This window comes from Salvelinus namaycush, chromosome 15 (genome assembly GCF_016432855.1).
Source record: "Salvelinus namaycush isolate Seneca chromosome 15, SaNama_1.0, whole genome shotgun sequence".
Classification (NCBI taxonomy): Eukaryota; Metazoa; Chordata; class Actinopteri; order Salmoniformes; family Salmonidae; genus Salvelinus; species Salvelinus namaycush.
Window position 1 is genome coordinate 13,081,523 of NC_052321.1, and position 24,959 is coordinate 13,106,481.

At 45.2% G+C, this 24,959-nt stretch overlaps 1 protein-coding gene across 2 annotated transcripts; it reads right to left on the minus strand.

The window, feature by feature from the left end:
- Positions 1–364: 364 nt before the first annotated feature.
- On the minus strand, positions 365–24,753 carry iars2 (isoleucyl-tRNA synthetase 2, mitochondrial). Of its 2 annotated transcripts, XM_039009349.1 has the most exons (22): positions 24,351–24,753; positions 23,959–24,081; positions 23,640–23,793; positions 23,145–23,293; positions 22,972–23,021; positions 15,815–16,015; positions 15,591–15,706; positions 15,338–15,507; positions 14,430–14,520; positions 14,166–14,317; positions 13,649–13,809; positions 13,470–13,572; positions 12,103–12,196; positions 11,526–11,606; positions 10,635–10,737; positions 10,406–10,508; positions 10,148–10,273; positions 9,792–10,030; positions 9,495–9,640; positions 9,220–9,410; positions 8,904–9,048; positions 365–1,092 (listed from the first exon to the last, which is right to left on the minus strand). In XM_039009349.1, the coding sequence occupies exons 1-22, from the start codon at positions 24,609–24,611 to the stop codon at positions 947–949; spliced, it is 3,105 nt and encodes a 1,034-aa protein (XP_038865277.1). In that variant the 5' UTR covers positions 24,612–24,753; the 3' UTR covers positions 365–946. The 2 variants fall into 2 exon arrangements, with proteins under 2 accessions (XP_038865277.1, XP_038865279.1); XM_039009351.1 differs by lacking the exon at positions 11,526–11,606.
- Between the last annotated feature and the right edge of the window lie 206 nt (positions 24,754–24,959).

Here is a 24,959-nt window from a genome sequence, read left to right on the forward strand (position 1 = left end):
CACCGTTCAGTTAAATGGAAACCGTGCTGTTCTGAAAAATGGGGAGGTTGGGTTGTGGGTTAAATGCATCACTGCCCTTAATACGTCATGCATTGCTTCAAGCCACACACTAAATGGAGCAAACGTACTTCAATGTCTGTTCCAAGAACGTTTTGGGGAAACGTGGCGTTCAGTCCAAACCGCCATGGGATTCAGTCCAAACCGCCATGGGATTCAGTCCAAACCGCCATGGGATTCTCTCCAAACCATTCAGGTAGACTCAGATATTTGTACCCTACTGAATGACACCTTGGTTTTCAAAGGGTGATAGGAATCACTGGTTTAAGAGGATTTTTATGAATATTGCACCTATTTGGCTTCCGAGTGTATTTTAATGATAATCCTTTATTTAATAGATTTGATACAAGTGGACAGGAGTACTATACAGATTATCATTAAACATGAATACAAATAAAAAAAACAAAGCGCTCAGTGTTGTACCATCCCCTATATATCCTTCTAATACATACAATAATCAGACCCGATGACTTGATTCTCTTAGTAGGTATATTTCTGCACTCTGTGCCTCATAGGAGGGGTCCAGGACTATCAATACATGTCCCTTTCTAGGAAACATCACTGAAACCTTACTGATGTGCCCTTCTTTGGGAGGTGTCTTATGAACTCAAAAGTACTGCATAGCTCTTAAGACAATTCCCTCTATCAAAATAAAATGTGTGCTTTGTTTTACGAAGCCTGTCTCGTAAACCATCCATCCTCACTGCATGCGGCAACATGCTAGAGTCAATGTCAGTTGAAGAGCTGAAGAAATGTCTGGCTGTTACCCCTCTCTGTGCGTTGCTAAGCAGGGTCTTTCTTTGTTGACCCCTGGTTGTCTGGAGTCAGTTCAAGCAGACAGACCGGGTCAGAGGGCAATTTGCAGGTTGTTATGGTGCGGGTGGACGTGTCACTGCGCCCTAGTAAGGATGGTCTGGCAGCGGGGGCAGGGGCAGTCTGGAGAGTTTGAGGTGTACCGGCGGCACCTCGGGCACCGGGCCATGGAGGTGGGCACTGCCGCTACTTGGTAAGCACTGTCCTCACGGATAACCCCACCTGATTGGACAGAGAGAAAAGGTTACTAGGGGCTATGATTAGGGCGGATAAAAGGTCATATTCATTAGTGCCCACCAGACACCATATTAAAATGTTTTTCAAGGGAAAACGTTTCACAACAAAATTTCTTGTTTTGAACACGAACCAGGTTACTGTATGACCCCTAAAATACTTGGGTGTTTTGAACAGACTATGATTGCGTTAAACCGGCAGCCCAATTTTGATATTCTTTGGTCAACAATAATTAGTGTTAGTGTAATCACATCAGCTCTTTTTTTTTATTTTTTTAGAACTGATCTGATTTGTCAAAAGACCAATTAGTGAAAACAAAGTTCAGAATTACAGGCAGAAGTTCTGCCCGTAAAAAAGAGCCTAAGGCAAAGATTCAATCAGATCAAGTGTTAACTGGCGATAGCAGACACCCGCATAGCTGAAGTTTTGGAGGTGTCTGAGGTAGTGGTCACGATACCAGAATTGACTTAGATACTGATACCAGGTTTAGTATCACAATACAAAAACAAACCACAGTGGAAAAAAAGGCATATTAGCCAAAGTCACAGAGAAACTCAGCTACTGCTCTGTTCAATATTACATTAGATTTCTTTGGGACAATTGTTTTGGAGAGACAGCCATGTATGCATTAATAAATCAACTACACAATCAATTTAACTACATAATGGTAATCATTTATTTGAACAGTAAATCAAGATGTAGCCTAGGCCTATTCACAATACAGGTGAATGAATGCATATTCAATAAGAGCGTGTGCATGCACTGAGTTATTGAGCTTGTTTTGGCTGATTTCATGGTGCTACAGATTACAAATAATTTGGCCTCCCTTAATAAAAAAAGTATATAATAATAGCCAATCAGCATTGAGAAACTGAGTGAGCTCAACTGTGAATGGTCCTGGCACACCAAAACAAAAGTGTAAAGGGAAACCAGTTTGGACTTGGCTTCACACCAATCACATCAACCCAAACTTCATTGGCAGAAAAAAATGTAATTGTTGCCCTCTGGTGGCTAGCTAGCTAAAATTGGACATTTCCTAAATTAGCCATATGACGGATATAGGGATTTGGACTTGTGGTTTTACTTAATTTTAAGTACTGGCCAATGAATATAACGGCAAATCTGATCCAACCATAAATCCATACATTGTGCCTCTGGCCTGGCCAGGTAGCCTAGGAAGACTAAGTGTGTACTGTATGACAGTCATAAACCACTTCGGGCAACATGAGAGGATGGCATTGGCGTTTCTCTACAAGTAGGGTAAGTCAACTGTGTTTTTTCTACTTACGCACACACAGAAATCAGTACCATGGACAGCCATGTGATATCTTACGTTGATTGGACTAAATTGTTTTTGGAATCTTTTAGTTGTCACTATTAGACTAAGCATAAGTGATTTGATGATGTTGAAACGTTTACAAAGCAATTTGCTGAAATGGTGCTGGAATAGTGGAGGCAGCTCCTGTTTTCTTTGTGACTTGCGGTAACTTTCCATGGTTCTAAATCAATAGTTGTTTAGTAGTCTGAAAATGTCAAACGTTAACTTGCTTGACCATGCTGTAGGTCATGTAACTGTTTATTACATGCAATATGCTTTGTGGACTAAACCGGATGTTGCTCTCTGGTTTTGTGATGAAACAAAGGTGTGGCTGAATTTATTCTGTCTCTGACTTAGTTCATATGCCTTCCCACTGTGATAATAATATAGGCCTAACAGGTTATAGAGCAAACAATGCAATTATCACAACACATAGGTTGTAATTCAGGGATGTAGTGGTAAAAAAAGGGGCAGGGGTAAATTATAGAGAAGACTAACCACCACCGATATAAACCAAAACGTATTACATTTTTGAACTGTATTGCTTGATTGCATTTTCATGCAGGTCTATTGGGAAGGCCTAATGTAACTTTCTGTAGTAAAAAATGACTAAATGCATATCACGTTCATGTTCTTAGTATCTCATGTAATTCAATTCTGTATTGTAAACACCTAAAGTGCACCCGTATAAAAAGCCCTTAGTTGAATCTAAAATGTTGTAGTCTATACTGCCCTACCAAGAAAAAAGGCAGTAACTGCTCATTTGGTCGAAAATTTGTCAATTTTGCTAAATTAAATACATGCTTAAATATGTGGACAAGTATCCTACCTCGTATTGTGTTTGAGGAAATGGGGGTCATGTTAGCAGTAACTGCATAAAGTTACTGTGAAACCAAGGTAAATAAAAGCAATTTTTCTCAGTTTCACACTATGAGCAGTTACTGCCTTTTTGCTTGGAAGGGCAATATACCCATTTGAAGATGAACTTGTTATTGTGTTAAGATTAGATTCTCTGGGGACCCCACCAACCAAATTTGGGAACCACTGTAACCTCTGTTTGCTTCCTCTCTCTGCCTCCTGCATTGCAGCCTGCCTCAGCCTCACCACTGTTTGTGTCACTACTATCTGTAGAGCAGTTTTATATTTCAATCAATTTTAGGTCCCACAGGCTGTCCCAACACATAATGACATTAAAGTACATTCTAACAGTAAAAGTTTACTCTAAAATATTGGATTCTATACCCATTTAAAGATAAACAAGTTATTGTGTTTGATAATATCAACTTTAGGGGACCCCATATGAATCCCGACCCCAAGTTTGGGAACCACTGTACTACTAATCTCTCTCTGCTTGTATCCGATCTGTGTCTCCTGCATCCAAGAAAGCAAAGGTAACTGAACTAAATGACTATCGCCCTGTAGCACTAACTTCTGTCACCATGAAGAGCTTTGGGAGACTAGTCAAGGATCATATCACCTAACTTAGGCCGTCATTGTAAATAAGAATTTGATCTTAACTGACTTGCCTAGTTAAATAAAGGTGTTAAAAAATATATAAAAAATAAAATCGGCAAAAATTGGCATCCAAAATGACCAATTGTTATGAAAACTTGCATATCGGCCCTAATTAATCGGTCGACCTCTACTTTCCACCTCCACTGCGGTCCCGTCGATGTGGATAGGGGGTGCTCCCTCTGCTGTGTCCTGAAATCCACAATCAGCTCCTTTGTTTTGTTGACATTGGGTGAGTTTTATTATCCTGGCACCACAATCCCAGGGCCCTCACCACCTCCCTGTAGGCTGTCTCGTCATTGTTGGTAATCAGGCCTACTACTGCTGTGTTGTCTGCAAACTTGATGATTTGAGTTGGAGGAGTGTGTAGCCACGCAGTCATGGGTGAACAGGGAGTACAGAAGGGGGCTGAGCACACACCCTTGTGGGGCCCCAGTGTTGAGGATCAGTGAAGTGGTGTTGTTTCCTACCTTCACCACCTGGGGGGGCGGCCCGTCAGGAAGTCCAGGTCCCAGTTGCAGAGGGCTGGGTTCAGACCCAGGGCCTCAAGCGTAATGATGAGCTTGGAGGGTGCTAGGGTGTTGATTGCTCAGCTATAGTCAATGAACAGCATTATTACATAGGTATTCCTCTTGTCCAGATGGGATAGGGCAGTGTGCAGTGCGATGGCGATTGCATCGTCTGTGACTATTGGGACGGTAAGCAAATTGAAGTGGGTCTAGGGTGTCAGGTAAGTTATATGTAACCTTTATTTAACTAGGCAAGTCAGTTAAAAACACATTCTTATTTTCAATGACGGCCTAGGAACGGTGGGTTAACTGCCTTGTTCAGGGGCAGAACGACAGATTTTTACCTTGTCAGCTCAGGGATTCAATCTTGCAACCTTACGGTTAACTAGTCCAACGCTCTAACCACCTGCCTCACGAGGAGCCCGCCTGTTACGCGAATGCAGTAAGAAGCCGAGGTAAGTTGCTAGCTAGCATTAAACTTATCTTATAAAAAACAATCAATCATAATCACTAGTTATAACTACACATGGTTGATGATATTACTAGTTTATCTAGCGTGTCCTGCGTTGCATATAATCGATGCAGTGCGCATTCGCGAAAAAGGACTGTCGTTGCTCCAACATGTACCTAACCATAAACATCAATGCCTTTCTTAATATCAATACACAGAAGTATATATTTTTAAACATGCATATTTAGCTAAAAGAAAACCAGGTTAGCAGGCAATATTAACCAGGTGAAATTGTGTCACTTCTCTTGCGTTCATTGCATGCAGAGTCAGGGTATATGCAACAGTTTGGGCCGCCTGGCTCATTTCGAACTAACTTGCCAGAATTTTACGTAATTATGACATAACATTGAAGGTTGTGCAATGTAACAGGAATATTTAGACTGATGGATGCCACCCGTTAGATAAAATACGGAACGGTTCCGTATTTCACTGAAAGAATAAATGTTTTGTTTTCGAGATGATAGTTTCCGGATTCGACCATATTAATGACCTAAGGCTCGTATTTATGTGTGTTATGTTATAATTAAGTCTATGATTTGATAGAGCAGTCTGACAGCGATGGTGGGCACCAGCAGGCTCGTAAGCATTCATTCAAACAGCACTTTCGTGCGTTTTGCCAGCAGCTCTGCTGTTTATGAATTCAAGCCTATCAACTCCCGAGATTAGGCTGGTGTAACCGATGTGAAATGGCTAGCTAGTTAGCGGGGTGCGCGCTAATAGCGTTTCAAACGTCACTCGCGCTGAGACTTGGAGTAGTTGTTCCCCTTGCTCTGCATGGGTAACGCTGCTTCGAGGTTGGCTGCTGTCGATGTGTTCCTGGTTCGAGCCCAGGTAGCGGCGAGGAGAGGGATGGAAGCTATACTGTTACACTGGCAATACTAAAGTGCCTATAAGAACATCCAATAGTCAAAGGTATATGAAATACAAATCGTATAGAGAGAAAGTCCTATAATTCCTATAATAACTACAACCTAAAACTTCTTACTTGGGAATATTGAAGACTCATGTTAAAAGGAACCACCAGCTTTCATATGTTCTCATGTTCTGAGCAAGGAACTTAAACGTTAGCTTTCTTACATGGCACATATTGCACTTTTACTTTCTTCTCCAACACTTTGTTTTTGCATTATTTAAACCAAATTGAACATGTTTCATTATTTATTTGAGGCTAAATTGATTTTTTTGATGTATTATATTAAGTTTTGACCCCACGGGGTGAGATCTTGCGTGGAGCCCCAGATCGAGGGAGATTATCAGTGGTCTTGTATGTCTTCCATTTCCTAATAATTGCTCCCACAGTTAATTTCTTCAAACCAAGCTGCTTACCTATTGCAGATTCAGTCTTCCCAGCCTGGTGCAGGTCTACAATTTTGTTTCTGGTGTCCTTTGACAGCTCTTTGGTCTTGGCCATAGTGGAGTTTGGAGTGTGACTGTTTGAGGTTGTGGACAGGTGTCTTTTATACTGATAACAAGTTCAAACAGGTGCCATTAATACAGGTAACGAGTGGAGGACAGAGGAGCCTCTTAAAGAAGAAGTTACAGGTCTGTGAGAGCCAGAAATCTTGCTTGTTTGTAGGTGACCAAATACTTATTTTCCACCATAATTTGCAAATAAATTCATTAAAAATCCTACATTGTGATTTTCTGGATTTTTTCCCCTCATTTTGTCTGTCATAGTTGAAGTGTACCTATGATGAAAATTACAGGCCTCTCTCATCTTTTTAAGTGGGAGAACATGCACAATTGGTGGCTGACTAAATACTTTTTTGCCCCACTGTATATATATATATATATTTTTTAATCGGCATCGGCTTTTTTGGTCCTCCAATGTATCGGCGTTGAAAAATCGGTCGACCTCTAGTGGAACGCTTCAATTTCCCCAGCATACACATAACTGGTCCACCAACACAGACAGTGTGGTTCTTCAACCTCAGGAGACTGAAGAAATTTGACTTGGTACCTAAAACCCTGGTACGGCAACTGTACTGTCCACAACCGCAGGGCTCTCCAGAGGGTGGTGTGGTCTACCCAATGCATCACCAGGGGCAAACTACCTGCCCTCCAGGACACCTACAACCACCTGAGCCTCTGCCTGTTCACCCTGCTATCATCCAGAAGGCGAGGTCAGTACAGGTGCATCAAAGCTGCGACAGAGCCTGAAAAACAGCTTCTATCCCAAGGCTATCAGACTGTTAAACAGCCATCACTAGCACATTAGAGGCTGCTGCTGCCTTATATACATAGACTTGAAATCACTGGCCACTTAAGTAATGCAAAAATGTGTAAACATTATTAATCTCATATGTATATACTGTATTCTATTCTTAGTCTATGCCGCTCTGACATTGCTCGTCCAAATATTTATATTCTTAATTCCATTCCTTTACTTTAGATTTGTGTGTATTGTTGTGAAATTGTTAGATATTACTTGTTAGATATTACTGCACTGTTAGAAACACAAGCATTTCGCTACACCTGCAATAACATCTGCTGTTTTTGCCACTTAGAATTATCAGCCCACCGAGTGAAGCACGAGATTGAACTTCACTCAACTTTCTAGAGCAGTGGTAACCAAAAAGGTGAATAAATGCTTTTTCACAAATAAAAAAAGGTGTAAACAGTGTTCACCCTGCACTACATCACTGGTTGTAATATGGCTTTTTAGTTTTTATTTCTGGCTTGGCTTCCCATGTGATTTTACCCACGAGCCACTTCTGGAAAGTAACACAAATTATAGTACGAACCCTTTTCATATTCTAGTTTCAAAAAGTACAGAAGTTTCAGTATACCGTTCAACACTAGTCTGAGGTGTAAAAGCCAATACATGCCTGCACCGGGTTGGCGATCCAGAGGCTCCGTAAGGTGGGTGTGATGCAATTTCGTAGTTTCTGGAGCCTCATCGCCATGCACTTCCCAAAATTTGTAACAATGTGGGAGGACTCCTTATAGCTCCATATGTACATGATTAGTTGACGGTAGGTGGGGGCAGTAGGTCCTGTATAAACACAATATAGGTGTAGGCCTAAAAGGTCAATCCGACACCTGCAGTGGCTGTATAGAATTCACCGTGATGCGGCCGCCGTAGAGGTAGTCAGAGCATTCATACTTCTTGAGCTTCGCTGAGCAGAGCTGTTGTCAAGAAAGTGAGTGTTTATACAGGACCTCCTGCCCCATCAACTGTGTCAAACCCTCCCTACGGAGCCTCCGGATCGCATTGCTAGAGCAAGTATAAATTGGCTATTAACTGTGTTGGAGCTGTCAAATTGGTGAGCAGCTTATCTTGATCAGTGTCACAAAGCCACACCCATCCCACTCGTGTTACAAGTTCAGAATGAGAAAGTGTAGGCTATATAGAAATAATGATGCTCAAATAAAAAAAATCCTTAAACTAAATAATGAGGATTTGCATCATAATAAAGGTGTAGATTACATCTCACATTCTAGTGTTCGAACTTGTAAACAAGGCTGCATGGGATTTCTTAATGGGACTCCGTGCAGCCAATGGCAACGTCCGCTTTAGGTATAATGCCAGGAGCTGCTTGTGGATTTGACAGCTCTAACGCAGTTCTACCTCCTACACTGCCAAAACAACCGCTTTGTGGATGTCAGCTAAAGCGGATATGATTGTATATAAAAAACATTTTTAAAGTAACCTTTATTTAACTAGGCAAGCCAGTTAAGAACACATTCTTATTTACAATGACGGCCTACCCCGTCCAAACCCGGACGACGCTGGGCAAATTGTGCGCCGCCCTATGGGACTCCCAATCACGGCCGGATGTGATGCAGCTTGGATTCGAACCAGGGACTGCAGTGACGCCTCTTGCACTGAGATGCAGTGCCTTAGACCGCTGCGCCACTCGGGAGCCCTATAGAACCCCGAGTTTCATTTTGGATTCAGCTACTACAGCATTGTAAATGTGCTAGTGTTAGCTTAGCTGGGACTCACCCTCAAGGTTGATGAGGAAACTGCCGTTGCTGATGAGGGCATCAGCGGGCAGGTCTCTGGGCAGGGCGCTAGTCAGGGTTGTCTGCGATGACATCATCAGCTCTGTTAGCTGAGAGTAAGAGGAAGTAGGTTCGTCTTGGAGAGACTGAGAAAGAGAGAGATTAGATGGGTATTAGATAAGATAAGTTTGTGGTAGCCAACTTGGAGTCGCCTTTCTGAGACCTGATAGACCGTCACTTCCATACAACTACATCTCAGCCGTTTCTGGTATAGTGATTATGAGGAGGACATCAGAGAGCGCATTCTGCCCCCTTACCTCAATGAGTTCAAACAGTAGGCCAGGCTCAATCTCTATGGTCAGCTCATATTCGGCTGCATTGCGTCCTGGGATAGAGGACAGGAAGGAATCCCTGATAGCGCATGCCCCCTCCACGGCTTCCTCCAATCCCGGCCTCCGCCACACAGGACTGCTCTTAATCCAGCCACTCCTGAACAGGGTCTCCCCCTCTGAAGATAGAGACTTTCAGTCACTGAGACACACACACACACACACAGGTACAGGCAGGCACGCACACACACATAAGGCCATACCGTTATGTCCTGGGGCGTGTAAGTAGACCTCTTCGGCCAGGTGAGGTAGGATAGGAGCGATGGAGCGCGTCACTCCGTCCAGAATCTCCTCTAGAACCGTCTGACAGGACCGCCGACCCAACGAGTCCTCAGGATCACAGTACAGCCTGGGAGAGGGAGAGAGTAACAGACTATTAATAGTGCCATATAGTAGCAATGACATTAGTCATTATAGTGTTGTCATAAGTGTAACAGAGTAGTAGTAGACAATGTAATAACAATAATAGTGGTAGTAGTATTTAGCAAGAGTATCAGTACCTGTCCTTGATGATGCTGAAGTAGAACTTGGAGAGGTCTCTGGTGATGAAGGCTTGGAGCAGGCGGATGGCCCTGCCCGCACCAAAATCATTGTAGGCATCTGTCATCTTCATACTGTAGTTCCGTAGAAGGTGCAGTAGGTACTGGTCGATGTAGTGCATTTCTTTAGGGTCCACTGCCTGAGTACGAGGGTCAAAACCCTGCAGATTCCCTAGCAAGAACTTCAGGGTATTCCTCAACTAGAAAGAGATGAGGAAGAGTTATTACAGCAGTGTGGAGAAGCAGGTAACGAGACTTCTACACAGATAGACCTTTTTTCAGACAGACTCACAGATAGTAGACACCATGAGACTCACCTTATTGATGCTGTCTCTGGCTGAGTTGAGCACGTTGGGGCCGATCTGGACCTCAGAGAAGACGTTGGACTCTGCCACCCACCAACGCAACACATCCACTCCATAGGCAGGAGACACACTGGGGTCCTGGGAGAAATAGAGGGAAAGAGATAGGAGTGTGGGGTTGGGTGAAAGCCTTTAAAGACTAACACTGTTGACCACCCCGGGAGTGTGTGTATGTTTCTCCAGAAAGGTTAGGTCTCATCCACAGCCTCTCACCTCCCCCCCGTGGATGACTGTATCGGGGTCTACTACGTTGCCTAAAGACTTGGACATCTTCTCTCCTTTCTCACTTATCACAAAGTCATGTATCATGAGAGCCCTGAGAGAGAAAGAAATGTATCATCAGAGCCCTGAGTGAGAAAGTTATGAATACAGATTCTTCTCTGGCTTTCTTACGGACACATTTACAACAAGCACACATAGATATAAAAAGTATTTCACTGACTTGTAGGGTGCCATTTTCTGCACGGCAACACTGGTGAGCAGAGAGGACTGGAACCAACCACCTATCTGGTCCTTTCCCTCCACATACACATCAGCCCTCGAATCTGACGAGAGAGAGGGAGAGCGAGAGAGAGAGAGGAAAAACATGTTTAGTTCTTTGCAGTGTTTTGTTCTTAACCAATTCATGCGAACAGAGAGGAAAGCCAGATGGTTAGTATCAGGGGAACTTCACTGTCTTTGTCCACAAGAGGTAGGACAAGTCTAGAGGGACAGAGACCACAGCCACTGGTAGTGAGGACATTGAGACAATGTATGACAAGTATACCGAGATTGTGCCACCATGCCTTGACCAATGCCCTGCATGAAAGTAGTAGCGACAGACATTCCACCTTGGCCAGCCTTGAAAGAGACAGTACAGAAACGTTACATGGCGAGGCAGCCTTCCAAAGCCACGGGGTACTGTAGAGGTTGGAGAGAGGCTTAGAGACCGTAGTGCTCCTGCCTTAGACAGTAGCACAGATACAGCCACCAGGCTTTCAGGGGGAGATCCTCCCTTGCTGCCAAAGAGAGAGACTGCTGACTAAACAGAGAGCACAGCCAGGGAGTGAATCTTATAGATAACCAATCTTTAAGGTGCTCAGCTCCCAAACAAGGTGCTCAGAGTCCCACATGCTGAGGAGAGAAGGGGAAGAGAGCAGGAGAGTCAGAGAGAAAGAGAGAGAGAGGGGGGGATAGTGAGAGAAAGAAAGGAGGGATGAGTAGAAAAGGGGGGAAAGAGGGATGAGTAGAAAAGGGGGGGGGGAGGGATGAGTAGAAAAGGGGGGGAAGGCGGGATGAGTAGAAAAGGGGGGGAAGGAGGGATGAGTAGAAGAGGGGTCTGGGGGTTATTAACCTGGCACCAGGGGTTTGCGTAGGGAGGTAGGGAGCCAGCTGAGCCGTGACTCAGAGTCAGTGTCACTCTCCTCCTTCATTTCTGAAAACACAACACAACCACTCACATGGACAACATGGGTAAACCTTGGGAAATTGTGTGGCTGTATGTTGGATGTCAGTCTTGCCAAATGCCACAACAAGAACAATATCCAAACAAATTAAAGTCTTCCTCATTATCTGACTATAAAACACTTCAGTAAGGTGTCACAGCGTGTTCCAGAGAGGGATAAAGCTAATGGCTGATATACGAGTACTAGACACGCTTCATATGAGAGAAGTCATTTCTAATGCATAAACAATTCACGATAAGCCATGTGCCAAAGAGATAGCATTACCAGGCAGTTTGTACAGTATTCAATAACTGGTTAGTGCAGTAAGGACACTTAGCAAATTGTGATTTAGCTAGGCCTAGCTAAGAAAACAACCTTCAGACACAGCCTTGAATTCTAAGAAAACACAAGTGTAATTGCTAGTGTAAGAATACTTGGCAGATGTAGTACGTAGCTGCGCCAGGTTAGCTAAACACAGAGCCTCACCTTCAAGAACAGCAGCCCAGGAGGTTCCACTGTCAAACCAGATGTCCAACACATCATCTCCACGCTCGTAGTCGGTTACCTCTCCTGCTTTACTCTGACAAACACACACATACAACCTTCATTCTCCTTCTGGTCTGGGTTGGCGCCCCCCCTTGGTTTGTGCTGTGGTGGAGATCTTTGTGGGCTATACTCGGCCTTGTCTCAGGATTGTAAGTTGGTGGTTGAAGATATCCCTCTAGTGGTGCGGGGGCTGTGCTTTGGCAAAGTGGGTGGGGTTATATCCTTCCTGTTTGGCCCTGTCCGGGGGTATCATCGGATGGGGCCACAGTGTCTCCTGACCCCTCCTGTCTCAGCCTCCAGTATTTATGCTGCAGTAGTTTATGTGTCGGGGGGCTAGGGTCAGTTGGTTATATCTGGAGTACTTCTCCTGTCTTATCCAGTGTCCTGTGTGAATTTAAGTATGCTCTCTCTAATTCTCTCCTTCTCTCTTTCTTTCTCTCTCTCAGAGGACCTGAGCCCTAGGACCATACGTCAGGACTACCGGGCATGATGACTCCTTGCTGTCCCCAGTCCACCTGGCCTTGCTACTGTTCCAGTTTCAACTGTTCTGCCTGCGGTTATGGAACCCCTACCTGTCCCAGACCTGCTGCTTTCAACTCTTAATGATCGGCTATGAAAAGCCAACTGACATTTATTCCTGATTATTATTTGACCATGCTTGTCATTTATGAACATTTAGAAAATCTTGGCTCTTTCTAATTCTCTCCTTCTCTCTTTCTTTCTCTCTCTCAGAGGACCTGAGCCCTAGGACCATACGTCAGGACTACCGGGCATGATGACTCCTTGCTGTCCCCAGTCCACCTGGCCTTGCTGCTATTCCAGTTTCAACTGTTCTGCCTGCGGTTATGGAACCCCTACCTGTCCCAGACCTGCTGTTTTCAACTCTTAATGATCGGCTATGAAAATCCAACTGACATTTATTCCTGATTATTATTTGGCCATGCTTGTCACCTATGAACATCTTGGCCATGTTCTGTTATAATCTCCACCCGGCACAGCCAGAAGAGGACTGGCCACCCCTCATAGCCTGGTTCCTCTCTAGGTTTCTTCCTAGGTTTTGGCCTTACTAGGGAGTTTTTCCTAGCCACCGTGCTTCTACACCTGCATTGCTTGCTGTTTGGGGTTTTAGGCTGGGTTTCTGTACAGCACTTCGAGATATTAGCTGATGTACGAAGGGCTATATAAAATAAACTTGATTTGATTTGACATACATACATTAACCTTCACACACACAAGGTGCTAAAATCCTCTTTTAATCATACAACCATATTCACTGACTTGTGAGTGGAAGTGCTGCTGTGACTCACCTTCTTGAGCACCTCTGGTGGCAGTAGAGATTCCAGGGGGAGCTCCCACCAGCAGTCACTGCCCTTCTCTGAGAACAGCTGGGTCACATGGGATACAGTGTGCCTTTAGGGGGAGAGTGCAGGGGTCAGAGCGGGGTGGCGTTGTGTTTGTTTGAGAATGTTTGTGGGTGTGTAGTTACTTGTTAATGAGAGGCTCTCCTGTCTCCTTGTGGTAGAACACAGGTATGGGCACACCCCAGCTCCTCTGGCGTGAGATACACCAGTACGGTCTTCTGTCCAGGTGGGCCAACAGACTGCCCCTCGCCGATTCTGGGATCACACGCACCTTAGCCAGCGCTTCCTACACACAGTTAGAACGAGTTTCTTAATCCTTTAGAGCAGGGTTCCACAACTAAATGTTTTAGTCAAATATTCTCTCTCTTTGGACTTCTTGCAGTCTACAAATGATTTGTAATTATGTTCCTGACCATCCGCTGAAGAAGAAAAAAATCACCCTGCAGCTGAATTTAGTTGATCCCTGCTCTATAAGAAGAATCATTCTCAGTTTCTAAGAGTCTAACTTACTGAGTGGGACCTGTTCTAAGTGTATGCGAGTGACAATCATCACCTGTTTGAAAGAATCATTCTCAATGTATCGCAGTGAGAACTGAGATTCATCCCTGTTTGTAAGAGTTATCCTCAGTGTGTGATTCCTACCTTGGCCTTGTCTTTGAGGCTGGCGATGTTAATGAACCACTGTTTGCTGGGTCTGATGACTACAGGCTCTTTACTCCTCCAGTCGTACGGGTAACTGTGGACACACTCCTCCTCCTTCACTAGAGAACCGACAGCCTTCAGCATGGAGATCACTGACATGCACACAAAACACATAAAAGCTTGTACAAAGAGAGCAAGAAGTTAAACTAGACAATATAAGTTAAGCATTCTCCTCCCTGTCTCTCTCACACCATTTCTTCCTACCTGTATCGTTGCCCTCCCCCATCACAGACAGACTCTGTAGCTCAGGCCCAGCCAGCTCAGTGAACCTGCCTTCCTCATCCACGATACACTCCTAGAACAGAGGAAACACACACAGCCATACAAATTAGGGGTGGGTAATTTAAATGATTTTACTATTCGAATAATATCATGACGTTCAGATATACGGAGTCGAAATTCTCATTGTTATTTAAAGAATTACACAGAAAAAAATGATAAACTACCGACCAATCAGAACGACACAAATGCACACGGCAGAGGTAAACAGCGGCCATGCTGCTTTTCTTCAGTAGTTTGGCTAACAGCAACAGTGAAAGAGAAGTGTGATTTTCGCTAAGATATAACTGATTGTTACAAAAAGTTTTTCTGGTGAGTGTTTTGCGTTGATCTGTGTCAGGTATTGTGGAAACTCTTAGATGAACACCTGTAATTGCTATTTGAAGTAGGGCAATAGCAATGTAATGCACCATTATAAAAACTACACTCAAAAGTTTGCAGTTTCATTAAATTAGGAATTTCAAATGTAGTGGTTATTAAACTCTTTGGTATATCATTGCAGGTAAAAATGTCACAAGGATAATGTAATTTAGACAAAGCTTTTTCATTGTTAAAATAGTTCTGAAATTTGTTCACTCTGAAAATGAACACCCACTCAAGTATTCGAATACTAACATCCGTTCGGACATTTGATTAACCCCAGGAAGAGATTGGACCCCAGGATGAGCTAATGGGAATCCTTAATAGAAATACAAACCATGCCCATCTCTAGGACAGATGTCATTGGAAGTTCATGAAGACTTTTAGCCTGGAAGCCAGAATGTTTTTGAAGTTGGCCAACTCATATTGTTCTGTCAATCCCATTGATATATTAGTCAACTAAAGGAACGCACCACTGACAGTTTAAAGTGTGAGGCCACACTGTAGTCCTCCATCCCATGGGCAGGAGCTGTGTGGACCAATCCCGTTCCTTTGCCCATGGTCACAAAATTGGCTGGAAGCAATGGAACCTCCTTCCTGGGAATGGTGGGATGCTGGCAGACTCCTCCCTCAAGTTCTGCACCTGGAGGTGGGGATGGGAAGAGAAAGTGACAGAGTGACATGACAATGTTTATGTGTCTGTCTGAGTGTGTGTGTCCAGTTTACCTGTGAAAGTGCCCACACTCTCCAGCTCTGTGCTCAGCAGTGTTGCCAGGCTGGAAACGCGCTCAGTTGCCACTAGGAGGAGCTGTGAGCTGTCTCTCCTCTTCACTACTGAGTACCTGTGTGTGAGATATTAGAACACATTTACAAAAGATGGGAGTTATACCGTATAGTACTGAAGATGCAGGTATGTGTGTGGGGGGATGTCTGTTGACAGTAGCACTTACTGGGCATTGGGCATAAAGCAGACAGCCTGGTTGGCTGGGATGGTCCATGGTTGGGTGGTCCACACCAACACAGAAATGCTGCCCAACTCCCCTACAGCTTCCGCCATCTTAGGGGGCAGGGTGGCCAGGGCGAAGGTGGCGTAGATTGCTTTGCTCACGTGCTGTGGGTTATACTCCAACTCTGCCTCCGCAAGAGCTGTCCTGGGGAGAGAGAGAGAGAGGGGAAGAATTAGAGGTAAAGAGGAGGAGAATGAAAGGAGGGGTGGGGAGGAGATACGCAGCAGAGATACACTACATGGCCAAAAGAATATGGACACGCCGAACATCTCATTCCAAGACCATGGGCATTAATATGGAGTTGGTCCCCCCCTTTGCTGCTATAACTGCCTCCACTCTTCTGGGAAGGTTTTCCAACAGATGTTGGAACATTGCTGCGGGGACTTGCTTCCATTCAGCCACAAGAGTTTTAGTGAGGTCAGGCACTGATGTTGGGCGATTAGGCCTGGCTCGCAGTCGGCGTTCCAATTCATCCCAAAGGTGTTTGATGGGGTTGAGGTCAGGGTTCTGTGCGAGTCAGTCAAGTTCTTACACACCAATCTGGACAAACCATTTCTGTATGGACTTCGCTTTGTGCACGGGGGCATTGTCATGCTGAAACAGGAAAGGGCTTTACCCAAACTGTTGCCACAAAGTTGGAAGCACAGAATCGTCAAGAATGTCATTGTATGCTGTAGCGTAAATCTTAACTAGAACTAAGGGGCCTAGCCCAAACCATGAAAAACAGCCTTGAAAAACAGCCTTGAAAAACAGCCTCAACATTATTCCTCCATCACCAAACCTTACAGTTGGCACTATGCTGACATCCGCCAGGAGCACGCCATTGGTGGAATCGGAAAATAGCCGAATCCACTAATTTGAAAGGCTGTTCACAATCTTTTCTACGGAGGAATAATTGTCTATGGAGATTCGTCTGTCAGAGTGCCAAATGCTGAAGCGTGATTCATTACTCCAGAGAATGTGTTTCCACTGCTCCAGAGTCCAATGGCGGCAAGATTTACATCACCCCAGCCGATGCTTGACATTGCGCATGGTGATCATGGTTACTGATCAATTCATTTATAATTAGAAGTTTTTGTTATGTTTTAAAAACGTTTTTATTTTTGTACTTATGTACGATATCCTAACCACCATCGATAAGAGACAGTACTGTGCAGCCGTCTTCATCGACCTGGCCAAGGCTTTCGACTCTGTCAATCACCGCATTCTTATCGGCAGACTCAATAGCCTTGGCTTTCCCAAATGACTGCCTCGCCTGGTCCACCAACTACTTCTCAGATAGAGTTCAGTGTGTCAAATCGGAGGGCCTGTTGTCTGGACTTCTGGCAGTCTATGCGGGTGCCACAGGGTTCAATTCTCGGGCCGACTCCTCTCTCTGTATATATCAATGATGTCGCTCTTGCTTCTGGTGATTCTCTGATCCACCTCTACGCAGACGACACCATTCTGTATACTTCTGGCCCTTCTTTGGACACTGTGCTAAAAAACCTCCAAACGAGCTTCAACGCCATACAACACTCCTTCCATGGCCTCCAACTGCTTTTAAATGCTAGTAAAACTAAGTGCATGCTCTTCAACAAATTGCTGCCCGCACCCTCCCGCCCGACCAGCATCACTACTCTGGACGGTTCTGACCTAGAATATGTGGACAACTACAAATAACTAGATGTCTGGTTAGACTGTAAACTCTCCTTCCAGACTCACATTAAGCATCTCCAATCCAAAATGAAATCTAGAATCGGCTTCCTATTTCGCAACAAAGCATCCTTCACTCATGCTGCCAAACATACCCTCGTAAAATTGACTATCCTACTGATCCTTGACTTCGGCGATTTCGTTTACAAAATAGCCCCCAACACTCTACTCAGCAAACTGGATGTAGTCTATCACAGTACCATCTGTTTTATCACCAAAGCAACATATACTACCCACCACTGCGACCTGTATGCTCTCGTTGGCTGGCCCTCACTACATATCCGTCGCCAAACACACTGGCTCCAGGTCATCTATAAGTCTTTGCTAGGTAAAGCCCCGCCTTATGTCAGATCACTGTTCACCACAGCAACACCCACCCGTAGCACGCGCTCCAGCAGGTATATCTCACTGGTCATCCCCAAAGCCAACATTTCTGTTTCTGTACGTTAGGTTGGATAAGGGAATAAAGACAGACACCAATGTCAAGTTCAACAGCCTTGTTAAGCATTGTACAAATCCCTACACGTGGAGTCTGGGGAACAGTCCAGCTAGTCGATTACCTATCAACTAGACTCCGTAATATCATCCTTTGTCCGTGACGCCAACCATGATGCAGGGCTCAAGTAGCTTGTTAGCTACGGGGATAGTAGTCTTCAGACGTCTGGACAGAAGGCGTTGTGCTGGGCTGCTGTCCATGTTTTCGGTGGGTGTGTTCCTCCACTGTAAGATCGCTTTCCATGGGTCGTTGCTGTCGCGCAAGGCCCTGTTTAACAGGTTTTTTGCAATCTTGACAGCTGATTCTGCCTTGCCATTTGCTTTTGGGTGTCTTGGAGAGGAGGTCACGTGGTCAAACTCCCATTCTGAGGCGAAACGCTTGAACTGTGCAGTGAATTGTGGGCCATTGTCCGTGATTACCTTGTCAGGCTGACCTTGCCTTGCAAACTGCGCCTTGCAGCGCTTTATGACCGTCTCTGCAGACAAGTCAGGGAGCAGTTCAATTTCCCAAAAGTCAGAGTAATGATCAACGATGAGAAGATAGTCCTTTTGTCTGTGGCTGAATAAGTCCATGCTGATGATTTGCCAGGCCCTTGTGGGCAGTTCGTGTGACATCATGGTTTCCTTTTGCTGTTCATGAGCGTACTCGTTGCATGTGGTACAGTTGCTGACAAAGTCTTTAATTTCTGCTTGCATGTTTGGCCAGTATAATGTTTCACGAGCCTGGCGGTAGCATGCGTCACCTCCAACGTGACTGGAATGTATGCGGGTAAGCATCTCTGGACGTAGTGATTTGGGAATAATGACCTTCTGACCTCTGAACAAGACGCCATTTTGCACACTGATCTCATCTCGAAAGGTCCAGTATTCTCTCACTGTGAAAGGTGTCTCCTCTTTCAGATATGGCCAACCTGCGAGAGCCATGGACTTCAGTGACTGTAGGTGTTCGTCCTTGTCAGTATGTTGCCTGATCTGGGCTAGGCGGTGATCTGTGACGTTTAAGTAGTCTGCCTGATTGATCTGTTGAACATCTTGTTGTTCCTGCTGTAGCGAACAGATGGCCTGCCGCTGATAGGCAGTGCCTCGACCTGTACATTGTGCTGTTGCCCTGCTCAGTGTGTCGCTGATGTACATCTCTGGTCCTGGCTTGTAAATGACCTTCAGGCTGTAGTTTTGCAGTCAGGAGCATGCTTTGAAGCCTCTTGGGCGCATTGAGGAGAGGTTTACTGAATATGGAAATGAGTGGTTTGTGGTCAGTTTCAGCGGTGACCAGCTCTCGACCATATAAGTAGTGATGGAATCGCTGGCAGGAGAAGACGATGCTGAGGCACTCTTTCTCAATTTGTGCATAGTTTTGTTCGGTGGGGGTGAGCGCTCTCGAGGTAAACGCAACGGGCTGGCCTTCCTGCATAAGGCAGCATCCAAGTCCCCTTTGGCTAGAGTCGCTCTGGATTGTGACAGGCTTCGTGACGTCGTAGTAGCGCAACACTGGCATGGATGAAGCCAGAGATTTCATCTCCTGCACTGCGGCCTCGTGCTTGGGTAGCCAGTGCCACGGTGTGTCTTTGTCCAGCAACCGGCGCAGAGGCTCACAGACTGCTGATAGGTGTGGCATAAACTTTGCAAGATAGTTTGCAAAGCCGATGAGACGCTGTACTCCTTTTGCATCAGACGGGTTTGGCATGTCGAGGATCGCTTGGACCTTGTCTGGGTCCGGCTTCAGGCCTTTTGCCGAGAGAATGTGGCCATGGAAGTGGACGTCTTTCACCTTGAACTGCAGCTTCTTCAGGCCAAGACGAAGCTTAACTGATCGGCAGCGCTCCATCAGTGCCAGGAGCTTCACATCGTGGTCGCGTTCTGCTTCTTCGTCTGTTTCACCACAGCCTACGATCAGGATATCATCGGCGATGGGTTCAATGCCCTTGAGCCCAGCCAGTAACTCGTGCTGCTTGCGTTGGTATACCTCAGGCGCCACTGAGACACCAAACGGGAGCTTGAGCCAGCGTTTCCGACCCCAGGGGGTCCAGAAGGTAGTCATGAAGCTGCTTTCTTCGTCTAGCTTGCATTGAAGGAATGCATCTCGGGCATCCACCAAGGTGAAAATCCTGGTCTTGGGAAGCTTATAGAGGACATCCTCTAGTGTCGGCATGATGTAGTGGGATCGTTTCAGTGCTTGGTTCAGATGCTTTGGGTCGATGCAGACCCTCAGCTTCTCTGGGTTTTTCACTATGACCATATTGCTAATCCAGTCAGTTGGTTCAGTCACAGATGTCATGTGGCCATCGGCCTCATACTTGTCCAGCTGGGCCTTCACAGCCACTTTCATTGCAATGGGCACATTGCGAGGAGCACACTGGACTGGAGTGATGCTCTCATCCACTTCAAAGTGTACCTCCCCAGGCACTGATTCAACGGGAATGTTGAATACATCGTCATATCTGCTGAGTAGTTGTTCTTTGGACAGGGGTCCATGCTGGACATGATCCACAATGTGCAGGTCATTTGGTACAGTGAACTGCATCAGTCCCAGGCGTTCGCATGTGGAGCCTGAGAGGAGAGGATTTTGACTGGTTTTCACAATCTCAAACTCCAGCTTGTGTTTGCGTCCCCGAATAACACATTCGGTCTCAAAGGTGCCCATAGAGCTCATTAGTTCTCCTGAGTACAGCTTTAGTCTAGTATCGCTGGGCAATAGATGTGTGTCAGGTGCCAGATTGATTTTGTCTTTGTAGCTCATTACGTTGCATGTAGCACCCGAATCCAGTTGACATTGTTGTTGCTTGTTGTGTAATCGTAGTGTCACAAACCATTTCTTCCCTCTTGAGTGTACAGCCCCAATGGATTCATGCATGTAAATGTCCCTTTCACTGTTCAGCTCTGAACATTGAGTAACATCATCAACACAGTGAATCTTGCCCTCACTCACCCTTCTTTTGCTTTTGAGACACACTTTTGCAAAGTGATTATTAGTTCCACAAGCTCTGCATGGTTTTCCGTAGGCAGGGCAGTGCTCTTTGCCACGTGTGTGTGTATTCCCACAGTATTTACATGCTACGGGGCTCTCTGTGTTCACCGTTCGTGGTGAATTACTCTGCCTCGATTGGTTTTGTCTGAATGTCTGCCTAGCAACAGCGTGAACAGTATCAACGTCGGAGCGTGGGGTTTCCGTTTCCATTGCTCTCATTCTCATGTCAGTGACTTCAGCAGTGCGGCACATTTCGATGGCAGTTACTAATGTTAAGCCTCTCTCTCTCAGTAGACGCCGGCGCGTATTCTCATTTGCAATTCCCAGTACTATTTTGTCACGAATCAATTCATCTTTCAATCCCCCGTATTCACAAGTGGCGGATTTCTCTCTCAAACGGGTTACAAAGTTGTGTACTGACTCACCCTCTTCCTGTTTGCAGCTTCCGAAAACGAACCGCTCGTAAATGACGTTTCTGGCGGGTTTGAAGTAATTCTCCAATGCATCCAATATAGCCTTTGCATCACACTGTTGTCGTGCCGTGAGGGTGAGATTGTGCCGGTAGATATGCCTGCATTCGCTGCCCATTAAACTCCTCAGAGTTGCCGCTTGTACCTTGTTGGGTTTCTCATGTAGACCGGTCGCCCGCGCATAGTCCTCGAATTCATCCCTGAAGTTGTCCCAATTAGTTTTCCAGTCCCCTGTGAGAACCATGGGATTTGGTGGCGGAATGTTCGCTGCCATAGCAATGGAATAGGAGATTTCTTTCCCTTCAGTCATGGAGGTAGGTAGTGATGCTAGCTAGCCAGCTAACAACGAGTTGATCAGTGTTGTGAGTAGGAAACGGCGTGTGTTCGCATATGGAACGTAACTGCGCCTATACTGTACTTAGCTACAAAATTAACAAACGTGTGTTTTCCGAGCCACTTCTGATACCATGTTTCTGTACGTTAGGTTGGATAAGGGAATAAAGACAGACACCAATGTCAAGTTCAACAGCCTTGTTAAGCATTGTACAAATCCCTACACGTGGAGTCTGGGGAACAGTCCAGCTAGTCGATTACCTATCAACTAGACTCCGTAACAATTTCCTTTGGCTGCCTTTCCTTCCAGTTCTCAGCTGCCAATGACTGGAACGAATTACAAAAATCACTGAAGCTGGAGTCTTACATCTCCCTCTCTAACTTTAAGCATCAGCTATCTGAGCAGCTTACCGATCACTGTACCAGTACACAGCCAATCTGTAAATAGCACACCTGACTACCTCATCCCCATATTATTTACCCTCTTGCTCTTTTGCACCCCAGTATCTCTACTTGCACATCTATCACTCCAGTATTAATGTTAAATTGTAATTATTTTCAACTCTAGGGCCTATTTATTGCCTACCTCCCTACTCTTCTACAGATCTATAGATTTTTATTTTTTTATTTTATTTTGTGTTATTGACTGTACATTTGATTATGTGTAACTCTGTGTTGTTGTTTTTGTCGCACTGCTTTGCTTCATCTTCATGGGCGGCAGGAAGCCTAGTGGTTAGAGCTTTGGACTTGTAACCGAAAGGTTGCAAGATCGAATCCCCGAGCTGACAAGGTAAAAAACTGTCGCTCTGCCCCCCCTGAACAAGGCAGTTAAACCACGTTTACAAAATAGCCCCCAACACTCTACTCAGCAAACTGGATGTAGTCTATCACAGTACCATCTGTTTTATCACCAAAGCCCCATATACTACCTAGGCCGTCATTGTAAATAAGAATTTGTTCTTAACTGACTTGCCTAGTTAAATAAAGGTTAAATAAATAAAATACACCTGTCAGCAATGGGTGTGGCTGAAATAGCCAAATCCACTAATTTGAAGGGGTATCCACATACACTACATGGCCAAAAGTATGTGGAAGAGCTATGTAGCAGAGACTATATCCAGAAGCCACTAAGTGCTGCCTACCTGGAGGAAGGAGACCAGAAAACTGGCTTGTAGTCCTGGTAGATCAGACCCTAGAAATTACAACACAAGAACAAACAGTTAGCTCCTGGGGGAGAGAGAGCGAGCAAGCGAAATAATGAGTGTCAGATCTTCTAGAGAGGCAGGCTGACCCAAATTGATAGAATATATCCCACCTTGCTGTGCATGTCCTGGAAGACCTTAAGCTGAGCTGCCTCATAAGTCCCATCAAAGGTGTAGTAGCACTTATCCCAGTCCGCCATCACGCCCCAGCGCTGGAAGGCAGCGCGCTGACGAGCGATAGCCCCCTTCGCAAACTCCCGGGCTGGAGAGCAGAGGGGACCAGAGTTCATCAACAGACACACAGCTGATTTTCTGGTGTCATACATACACAGGGGGATATCAGATTCTATTAAATCAATAGGCAGAGCTGTTTTTGTGTTTCAGTGAACCACAGTCATGTCATGAGTAATTTTGTCTGAGATGTGAATATTTGTGTAAGCTCCAAAAGCGAATGCCTACGCTTTTAACAGCCTACACTTTCAGCTCAATAGGCTAACATGATCCTTGCCAGGTCTCACTGGTGACCTGGGTTTGATACCTAGTCAGTTCCATCCATCCACAATAAGTGACCAGTAATATATCAGCTGTCTGTTCCCTGCCTCACTGACCTTTCTGTCTTATCTGCAGAGGGCTCAGTCCACTGGTTCCCAGCTCTCCCAGTGCCTTCAGCTCAATGGGTAGCCCATGGCAGTCCCAGCCTGGGACATAGTGAACCTGTTTCCCCCTCAGCATCTCAAAGCGGTTCTGGATGTCTTTGAGGATCTGGAACAAACAACACCAAAGAATCATTATGATAAAGACATTGTCTTGCCAGTGAGAGCCAGCACTGATTAATCTCTGTTCTGGTTTCAAGTCCAGTTGAGAAATAATGCACAGCTGGATTCTCTGCTAAATGACTAAAATGTCAAATGTAGCAAATAACAACACCTTATTGAGGGCATGTCCCACATGTGGGTCCCCGTTGGCGTATGGGGGGCCATCGTGGAGACAGTATTCCTTCTTTGCCTTCCTCCCTCTCTGCCATGAGTAGAGTTCTGCAAAGCCACACTCCTAGACACAGACAAAATCAATACACTGACATATTACTGTCAAGTCTATAGTCATAACACAGGCACATAGCTGAATTTCAGACACCGTCTCATTGAGAAAGGTTAGTTAGTTAACCAAAATGAGTCTTGCAGTGGCTAGTAAACCTCTTGTTTGTTTATCTGACATTCCTTAGCAATCGGTCACACGCGCCCGTTTCGAAACATGTGGCTCACTGGTAAGCTAACTAGTTAGTATGACATTAGCAAGCTAGACTAGAGCACTCTTCTTACCTGTTGTATCTGTACCTCCCGGTCTATGAGATTCTGTCCGGTTAGTTTCATGGGGAATTCAGTACGGGGAAGCAACACGCTGTCGCGGTACGGCCCGGCACCCTGGGCGGCTGCAGGGTGAACGGTACCTTCGGTGGAGCTGACATTTTGACAACGGTTGGAGTTGAAGGAGAGTGCGGGGTGGAGAAGGGCGCCTCTCCGAACACTCGTTCCCCATCTCGCTACGCTCTGGCTCACTGCTGAAATGCGGCACAGCAGCATGGAGAGGCAAACACTTCGTACTATTCTACCTACCAAAATTCGAAACCAGGTTTGTTGTTGTGATATTGTCCTCGATCTGACTGCGACCTCTTAGAGCATTGGATCGCTTTTTTCTTGTTTTCCGGAAGTACTGGACGTAAAACACTACTACGGAAACTGTGAAAGGACAAATTAGTTGTCTTCTTCGATTAGGTTTAACGGCGGTTGGCATCCAATAAATGTTGCATTACCGCCACCTACTAAACTGGAGTATAACTCCCTTATACTTTGCTTAATTTGGTGTTTTTAACTAAACAAATACCCTACCATCTAACACTACACTCACAAAAATAATAATAAACGCCATAC

Bases quoted from the DNA above. Each gene is read 5' to 3' on its own strand.
- iars2 (XM_039009349.1), bottom strand. From the start codon at position 24,611: ATGCTGCTGTGCCGCATTTCAGCAGTGAGCCAGAGCGTAGCGAGATGG. The intron at 23,022-23,144 runs GTGGGATATATT...TGTAATTTCTAG, and splicing joins TCCAGGACATGCACAGCAAG to GGTCTGATCTACCAGGACTA. The intron at 15,508-15,590 runs GTAAACTGGACA...CCCCACCTCCAG, and splicing joins GAGTGTGGGCACTTTCACAG to GTGCAGAACTTGAGGGAGGA.